At 44.2% G+C, this 10,000-nt stretch overlaps 1 protein-coding gene across 7 annotated transcripts in view; it reads right to left on the bottom strand.

Moving 5' to 3' along the window:
• The window catches only part of LOC126998180 (cell adhesion molecule Dscam2-like), a 240,236-nt gene that overhangs the window by 89,091 nt on the left and 141,145 nt on the right, over positions 1-10,000 (bottom strand). For all 7 annotated transcript variants that reach the window (XM_050859625.1, XM_050859626.1, XM_050859624.1 and 4 more), the window contains exon 6: positions 5,989-6,106. In XM_050859625.1, the coding sequence (XP_050715582.1) occupies positions 5,989-6,106 (118 nt within the window). The remainder of the gene's footprint in view (positions 1-5,988; positions 6,107-10,000) is intronic.

Here is a 10,000-nt window from a genome sequence, read left to right on the forward strand (position 1 = left end):
AGCGAGAGTGTGTGTGGGTGGGGGGAGAGTGTGACGGTGGAGAGTGTGTGAATGCATGCGAAAAGGGGAGCATGGCGGCGTAAATAGTTAAACACACACAAAATCGATAATGATGTTACGCTTTACGCCATTACGAATATGAAGAAAAATAATACTGGTAAGATAAGTGTAAATGAAATAACTTAAGACTACTGATTATGAAAGGAAGGAGAACAAAACAGGTGAACTATCAAGAATAATGTAACACTTCACTACCTTAAAAATACAGCGAAAAAAGAATACTTGTAAAATGAGTGAAAATGAAATAACTTAACATGACTGATTATGAAAGGAAGGAGAACAAAACAGGTGAGCTGTCAAGAATAATGTTACACTTCACTACCTTAAAAATACAGCGAAAAAATAATACTTGTAAAATGAGTGAAAATGAGATAACTTAACATGACTGATTCTGAAAGGAAGGAGAACAAAACAGGTGAACTATCAAAAATAATGTTACACTTCACGACTTTACAAATACAGAGAAAAAAGAATACTTGTAAGATGAGTGAAAATGAGATGACTTAACATGACTGACTCTGAAAGGAAGGCCAACAAAACAGGTTCTTCAAGCTTCCCAGAATCAGATAAATGAGACGGTATTGAACTGATGAGAGACACGGAAAGATGCAGCGCGGATCAGATAGGGATAAGCACCTCTTGAAGACTCCCGCGCTGCAATATGTGTGTGTTTTAACAAGCAAAGGAAGCGATAACGGAGCGGGGACTAATGACGTAACGGTCCACTAGAGCTGAAGAGGTCGAGAAACAGCGAGTTAATGAGAGCTGAGCTGATGAAGTGGCTGGCTCTTTGGCTTTCCTACACTGCTGGGTGGGGACGAGGGGCGGGAGTTCGAGGCGAGGCGGCTGGCTGGCGGGTGACACACTTCATAGGAGGACGAGACCCTACCACTTGACTTGAAGAGGGAGGAGAGAGAGAACACACGCACACGCACACACACACACACACACACGTTTGGAGTGAATTGAATCTTTTTACGGCATAGTTTTTCTGCCTTTCTTTGTTAGAGCAGCTTGTTGTGGGTCCCTTTTAACCATTTTTAAGCCCTTGGTCTGTCTCTCTCCTTTGCCAGCACACACACACACACACACACACACACACACACACACACACACACACACACACATACACACGGGTAAAGAAAAAGTGCTAATATTGCCAGTCTTCCTAATATTGGGTAAAAATCTTCTGATATTCCTAACATTCCTCGTATTCCATCTCTAGTCCATTCCCTTTTCCCCTCAACCAACGGAAATACATTACTCATATTTTCCCGGTTCAATTCTGGAGCATATTCAGCAACTCTAAATTCGAGCGAGCATTGCATTAACGTAAATTATAAATAGTTGGTAATTTTCACTCCACGGTAACGCACGACGACAGGCTTACCGAAATTATTATAACGTACAAATAGGCCACGGACTTTCTGAAGCATTACGGATTTTTACATTCTATATCGTATTCTTTGTATAATCAATTACGCAACTGAAGCAGGAGAGAGAAAAAAAAGACTTGGGTGTTGCTTCTGAGAGGCAGATCGTCATACTGGAACGATAATGAAACTAAACTTGTCTGAAAACCACGACAGCTTCCTTTTGATACGTTGAAGTACTGGCGGCGAGAAAGAGAGAGATAGGAGGGAGAAACACATAAGCAAGACTCCATAATCATGTTTCAGAGAGGGAGAGCGTCATACTGAAACGAGGATGTAACAAAACTTGCCTGAAAACCACCTCCATTGCTCCCTCCTGAAACTTGGAAGCAGAGGCGATGAGAGAGAGAGATAGGAGGAAGAAAACACATAAATACCTCAAAATCATCAGCGGGAATCGTGGAAGAGCCTAAACATATCTGAAAACCACCACGACGACAGCTCCCTCCTGAAATTCTGAAGCAGTGGCGGCAAGAGAGAGAGAGAGAGAGAGAGAGAGAGAGAGAGAGAGAGAGAGAGAGAGAGAGAGAGAGAGAGAGAGAGAGAGAGAGAGAGAGAGAGAGAGAGAGAGAGAGAGGAGGGAGAAAACAAATAAATACGACGCCATAATCCGGCTTCATTACCTCTCCGCCTGGTGTGAACGTCCGCTCCTAATCTACTTTGAATTCATGCTCGCCTGAGGACTGCCGGACTTAGTGGTTGGAGCCTTCGTGTGTGTGGGTCTGGGTTGGGGTGGAGAGGGGGGGTGAAGGTGTGTGTGGTGGGTGGGGAGGTGTGTGTTGGGGGGGTTGTGTAGGAGGGCTTGTGCGTGTGAGTGTGATGGGGGGATAGACAGAGCTTGACTGACTGTCTGACTGACTGACTGACTGATTTACTGACTGACTGACTGACTGACTGACTGACTGACTGACTGACTGACTGACTGATTTACTGACTGACTGACTGACTTATTAACTGACTACCTGACTGACTTATTAACTGACTGACTAACTAACTGACTGACTAACTAACTGACTGACTGACTTACTGATTATCCCTGGCTGGAATGACTCACAGGACAGGAATACATGGAATAATTACGAGCGGCTGGAATATGCGGAAAGATCGGCTGCTTTAGGAAAGACTGACACAACCTGGAATGAACGGCAACAACTGGGAACGCTAGAACGGTAATTTGTCGATGCATAATAACTCTTACAGGAATTCATTACCACGTGGAACTGGAATATATGAAGCGGTTTACTGGGTTGCCTCTGACTGGAATGACTGGAATGACTGAGTGCCTGGAATGACTGAGTGCCTGGAATGACTGACGGACACTGCGATACGTGGCTCTTACGGAAATGCTCGCGTCTGGGCTGGAATGAGATGCAGTAAATGGGACAGTGAAGAATAGCCCAGATTATTGAATTAAGCCCCAAGATCTGACTTAAGCTGGAATGTATGAAATGGCTGAGTAAGACTGGAATGGGTGAGAAGGGGGAGGAGAAGAGGGGGATGTGGGTGAGGCTGCAGAGGAGGGAGATCTTAACCACCACTACCTCTTCCTGCTCTCCCTCTTCTTCTTCTTCCTCCTCTTCCTCCTCCTCTTCCTCCCCCTCCTCCTTTTTCCGCTCCCTCGTAAATTAATAATTCAGTGACGGCGGGGATCAGACCACATCCCGGGGTGTTGGGGGACGAGCCTCCATACCATTCCTCTTCCTTCCGCCTCCTCCTCCTCTTCCTCCTCCTCTTCCTAGTCACCCTCCTCTTCTTCCTATTCCACCACTTGCATATGTCTTTCTCTGTTCTTCCTCTCCCTCTTCCTCCTCCTCCTCCTTCTTCTTCTCCTCCTCCTCCTCTTCTTCCTCTTCCTCTTCTTACTCACCCTCCTCTTCCTCCTCTTCCACCACTTGCATATCTATCTTTCTCTGTTCAAATTCCAACTTCTCTTGCAACTAGGTCTTCCTCTCCCTCTTCCTCCTCCTCCTCCTCCTCCTCCTCCTCCTACTCCTCCTCCTCTTCCTCTTGCTCCTGCTTCTCTTCTTTCCACTGCTTTTTTCCTTATCTATCGCTGGTTAACTTTTCATAGATCTTCTTATCTTGTAAATGGCTTTTCCTCTTACTTTCCCCTCTCCTCTTCTTTCTAGTCGTTCTTCTCTTCCTCCTCCTCCTTCTCCTCTTCTTTCTAGTCGTTCTCCTCTTCCTCCTCCTCCTCCTCCTCCTCCTCCTCTTCCACTTCTTCTTGCATATCTGTTTCTCAATTTTCTTCTTTTTCTTGTAACTAGCTTCTTCTCTCTCTCTCTCTCTCTCTCTCTCTCTCTCTCTTCCCTCCTTTATTTCCTCCTCCTTCTATTACTTCTCCTCCTCTTCTACTACTTCTTGTACATCTATCTCTCTTTTCCTCTTTCCTCTTGCCTTGTAACTGGTTCTTTTTCTCTTTACTCCTTCTTCTCCTTCGTCTTCTCCCTATCTACCTTTGCCTATCTTTCTCTTTTTCAACGTTTCCTTTTCCTGTAACTAACTCCTCTTCTCCCTATCCCTCCTTCTCCTTCTCAAGCTCCTTCCCACTTCCTTCCATCTCCACTTCTTGCCGCTCTTCCTTTCCCTCCGTCCCTCCTCCCAGCCCTCTACAGCACCTCATTCAGACCTTCTTCCCCGCGCCGAGAGTAATTTATCTCCCACGTCGCGGCAAACGACGAGGACGTTACGCAACACACACGCAAAAAACGACGGCGAAAAGTGGTGATCTTCGGCTTCGTGGAGGAGAACGAGGGGCGAGAAGGAGGAAAAGAATGAGGAGAAGGAGGAGGAGGAGGAGGAGAAGACGAGGACGGGCACTCACCTACACCAACATAGTATCGACTTCATAACCACCAGGCTTCATCATTAAGCTTATAACCACGAAACAAAGATGAAAAGATGACGAAGAGGAGGAGGTTTGTTAGTGAAAGCGATACCACGGATCCGATAACGAAGCAAACGAAGTGAAAACCCATACACAGTCTACAAACAAAACCACATAAGCAAACCACAAAACAATGATATAATATGATGATGAAAGATAAAAGCTTGTCAGTGAAAACGATAATACAATAGAAAACAAACAAAAAGACAACCCATACACAGTCTACAAACAAAACCACAGAAGCAAACCACAAAACAATGATATAATATGATGATGAAAGATAAAAGCTTGTCAGTGAAAGCGATAATACAATAGAAAACAAACAAAAAGACAACCCATACACAATCTACAAATAAAACCACAGAAGCAAACCACAAAACAATGATATAAAATAGATAAAAGATAAAAGTTGTCAGTGAAAGCGATAACATGATAGAAAATAACGAAGGACAGAGAATTGGAAGAGGAAAGACATAGACATTGACGCCAGAATAACCATCAACTTCAAGCTTATGATAAAAACAACAGATATGAAAAGAATGAGGAAATGAAAATGTTGGTCAGTGAAAGCGATAGGAAGATAAACCACAACGAAAAGCAAGGAATTATAAAAGGAAAGACGCAAAGAGAATGTTCGTTAGCGGTAGGACAGTGATAGAACGACGAACCAAAACAATTATGAAAGAATATAACGAAAAGAATAAGCTCGTCAGTGGATCATAAAGAAAACAAGGAATTATCAAGGGAAAGGTTCGATAGTGGAGGCGATAGTAGATAAGACAACGATAAAAAGACGAACTAAAACAATTATGAAAGAATATGACGAAAAAAATAAGTTCGTCAGTAAAGGCGATAACAGGATGAATCATGAAGGAAAAACCAAAGAATTATAAAAAAATAGGTTCGTTAGTGGAGGCGATATTAAGATGAACCTTAAATAATTATGAAAAAAACCTGTTACGAAAAAAAATATGATCAGTTAGTCAAAGCGAAAACACGACAAACCACATCGAATCACAAACAAACACAATAGAAAACAACGTAGAGAAAAGCTTCGTCATTGATACAAATACCACGATAAACGTCAAATTCATAAAACACACAGAATATTTGCTTTACTGATCTGACACGAGCGCCCTTTTCCAGACTCCCTGACATCGAGAATCATTTGAGATCGACGTGTGACTGTCAGAGGCCTCGGGGTTTCATTAAGCTTATCAAAGGCTGTCAATCTGGCGGACGTTTCCCACACCAACAGCGAATCATCTTTCTCGTTACAAAAAAACACCCGAGGCTTCATTTCCTTGCTTTAGAACGAAACATTGATATCGTTAAGTTTCAGGAAAATAAAATGTTAAACGAAAAACATCAAATACTCGTCACTTCTCTCCATTTCAATTTAAAAAAAAAAATATTTCTCGTTTTAACGTATTACAATTTCCAGGTAATGGTAATAACTGTTTTCCTGCTCTTCCTCTAACCAATTACAACTCCCACTTACCCTTTCATTACTTATCTTTACACATTACTTATACACTATACGTTACCTATTTTCATACCCTTTCGCCCCCTGAGGTAAAGGTGTAAGAGTGTAGCTTCAGTGCTCACCTGACGGAGGGAGTTGGGGTACCGGTGGCCACGCAGGGCAGGACGATCGTGCCGCCCATGGGAACGGTGACGGAGTGGCGCTTGTCCTGGATCACGGGGCGGGTCACATCACCGGGTTCTGTAGGGTGAGATAGGACAGGTGAGGTCAGGTGATGTCAGGTAATGTCAGGTGACGTGAGAGTAAGTATGAAGGTAAAAATGATTAAGTGTGGAAGAACGTGAAGAAGAAGGGAAGGAGTGGTAGAGTCAGGTAAGATATGGCAAAGCATGAAGGTGAAAATGGATGAATTAAAGAAGAAAGGGATGAAGATAGGAAGGAAAAGTAATGGAGGAGGTGGAACAATTGTAGCGGTAGAAATGGAGACAGGAGGAGGAAGAAGTGAAGGTGAAGGAGGAAGAAGAGGAGGAAGAGGTGAAGGAGGAGAAATAGGAGATAAAAGAGGAAGAGGAAATAAAACACGTGATGGAAAGAGATGCAGCTGAAGAGGAGGAGAAGTGAAGACAAGAGGAGGTAGTGGACGGGAAGGAAGAATAAAAGGAGAAAGAAGTGAATGAGAAATAGGAGGTAAAAAAAAGGAAGAGGAAACAACACACGTGATGGAGAGAGAAAGCAGCTGAAGAGGAGGTGGAGGCAGTGTAGGTGGTGGTGGTGGTGATGATGGAGGTGATGGAGGAAAAAGAAGAGGAGGAGGAGAAAATGAAACAAGTGGTGGATAAAGGCGAAAGTCGAAGTGGTGGTGGTGGTGGTGGTGGAGGTGGTGGTGGTGGAGGTGGTGGTGATGATGGAGGTGATGGGAGTGTGACTTCAATAGAGGACAGTCACGCCACAATCACATTTTCATCACATATACAAGACCGGACACAATTCCCGAGGGACGAATTTTTTTTATAGTGAGGAAGACAATGAGAGAGAGAGAAAGAGAGAGAGAGAGAGAGAATATGATCCCTCCTTTTCCTCACTCTCCATTATTTGCCGCAGTATAGATTCAGAAACTCGCCTCCTCCTCCTCCTCCTCTTCCTCCTCCTCCTCCCCCTCCTCCTCCTCCTCCTCCTCCTTCTCCTCACGCGGAAATCTCTTCGATCTCACACAAAACACCCTCAGAGGAGTCAGAAAGAACGCATAAAATAGATTAATACTCGCCCCAACTCTTCTGTCTCTCTCTCTCTCTCTCTCTCTCTCTCTCTCTCTCTCTCTCTCAGCACAAGGCAAAAGTTGATGTGTCTGGAGGATCGATCGGGAGTGTGAACGAGAAAGAATGGCTCAAGTGACGCCTGGGAAAATGAGGCAGCAAGTTCCCATCAAGATAGCAACAGAGGGAGAGAGAGAGAGAAAGGGAGGGAGAGGGGGAGAGAGGGAGGGAGAGAGGGAGGGTGAGTGAGGGTGACGAGAAAGAGTATTTGTGAAGGGAATGGTGAGTAAATGGTATTTGTATTTGTGTAGGGAATGGTGAGTAACTTGTGAAGGAAAGAGGAGAAAGAGGAGGAGGAGAAGAGCATAACTAGACCTCCACCACTGTCACCGCCACCACAACCACTAACTCCACCACCACCACAGTTTTCACCTCCAAAATAGACTACAACCACAACCAACACGAACGATAACCACAAAAAAAGGAGGAGAAATGAGGAGGAAAGAAAGAGGAGGAGAAGAGCATAACAAAACCTCCACTTCTGTCACCACCACCATAGCCAGTAACTCCACTACCACCACAGTTTTCACCTCCAAAATAGATTACAACCACAACCAACACGAACGATAACCACAAAAAAATAAGAAAAGAAGGAAGACGAAAGGAAAAGAAACACACAAACAAAACCTAAACCACAACTAGAAGGACAAGAAGGAGGAGGAGGAGGAAGAATGATGAGAGAAAAGAAGAAAAGAAGAAACCAAGGAAGAACAAACATCGCCAACCAAAAAACACCCAAACAGAAACGAAGTAAACAAGAAAACCGCACCAAGAAACCAACCAACCAAAACAACCTCACCACCGCACCACCACCACATCACCACTAAACAAGCAACACTCTCCCACCTACCCAACCCAACCACTCACCGACACTACCAACCACCCATCTCCACCCAACCCCCAACCTTACCCTCACGAGACAGACACCGCCATTGATATTATGATACGCCACGTCAGGGAGCGGGGCGGCGTTACACAGCCCTCACGCCTCGCCCTGTGTCTCCGCCTTGCCAGAATATCAGACGCTTTTTCAGGCCGTGTCAGGCGGGCGACGCGTTTGTCAGCTAGCGCGAAAAATTGCCGAGCGGGAGAGAGCTGACATTCGCTTCGAGGGAGAGAAGGTGAAAGGGGACAGCTGGCGGCGGGTGGGAGAGCAATGAGGAGCTGAGGGTGTGTGGGTCTTCCTTCGCCTGCCGAGTGTCAAGAGTTACTGCTGCAGGGCGTGTGAGGGAGAGTGAGAGTAAGATGTGTTTTGAAGGATGGAGAGGCTGGGAGGAAGGCAGGGAGGGAGGGAAAGGGGGAGAATGGAGAGGAATGGATGGAGACACAGATAGGCTGGAAAGAAGACAGAATGAGGGAAAGAGGGAAGGAGAGAAGAAAAGTGACATATTCATTGTGGAGAGAGGAAGGGAGAGGAAGGAAAGGAAAGAAAGGAATAATAAATTAGGTAAATAAATAAACAGAATAAAAAGGAAAATAGAGGGAGAAGAAAGAAAGGGAGAGAGGCAATTAGAACAGAAATTGATGATGATGGAAATAAATGAATAGAAAAAAGGAAGGAAGGAGGAAAGGATGGCAAGGGAAGGATGTTATTAAGGTAGAAATTGATAGGATAAAAAAAATAAGCTGAGAGAAGTAAGATTGGGATAGAAGAAGAGTTTATGAGGTTATAGATGTAGATGAGTTGAAGAAAAGAGAAAGAAGAACAAGAAGACAAAGAAGAAGAAAAACAAAAACACGAACAAGAAGACGAAGTAGAGGATGAAGAAAACACAAATAAAAAGAAAACAAAAAGAAATCGAAGAAAAAGCTGAAAAAAGGAAATCCGTGAACCAAAAAAATATAAAAAAAGGAAAAGGTTCAAAGGTTTCCGGGGTTCGAAGCGTCCCGGGAAGTGGTTCAATTGTTTCGTTTTTCCGAGTCTCTCTGAGCACGAGTCTATCTTCCTCCTCTCATGACCTCCTCCCTCTCTTTCCCCTCAATTTCCCCTCCATTTGTGTGCCTTCCTCTCTCTCTCTCTCTCTCTCTCTCTCTCTCTCTCTCTCTCTCTCTCTCTCACTCACGAAAGCGAGAGAGAGAGAGAGACGTAAAATAACCTTATAACGCAGTACGAAACAAATACCGAATATTCGTGTATCTTGCTGAGCGCCGTTTTAGGATATTGTGTGGAGGGATAATAAGGTGATGGGAGGGAGAATGGGAGGGGAGAATGGGAGGGGAAGGGAAGGGATGCGCCTATAGGAGAGGGAAGGAAGGGGGCAAGAGAGAGAAGAGTAGTGTGTCGGAAGCGAAGGGATAGATTGCGAAGGGAAGGGAAGGACGGGAAGGGAAAGGAATAGAGAGAAAAACATCTGGAAAAGAGAAAAGGAGGAAGTTGAAGCGCCAGAAGAAGAAGAAAGGTATGAATGAAATAACGAAAGGTGAAAACAAATAGAAGGAAGAAAAAGGAAAGAAAATACAGGCAAGGAGGCAAAGAGGTGAAGGAAAGAAGGTAGGAAGAGGAATGAGATGAACACGAGAAAGATGAATGGAAAGAGAAGGGAAGAAGAGAGGGATGAAAAGAAGGGAGCTAACAAAAGAGAAAGGAAGAAAAGAGAAGAGAAAAGAATAATGAAGAAGAAAAGGCAGAAGGAAGACAAGAAGAGGAAGAAGAAAAAAAAAGAGGAAGAAAAACGAGGAGGGCGGGAGAAAGAGAAGGGAAGGAGAGAGGGATGCAAAGAAGGAAGCTAATAAAAGAGAAAAGAAGAGAAGGAAAAAGGGGAGATAATGAAGAAGAAAAGGGAGAAGCAAGACAAGAAGAAGAAGAAAAAAAAGAGGAAGA

The sequence above is a fragment of the Eriocheir sinensis genome, chromosome 13 (assembly GCF_024679095.1).
Source record: "Eriocheir sinensis breed Jianghai 21 chromosome 13, ASM2467909v1, whole genome shotgun sequence".
NCBI lineage: Eukaryota > Metazoa > Arthropoda > Malacostraca > Decapoda > Varunidae > Eriocheir > Eriocheir sinensis.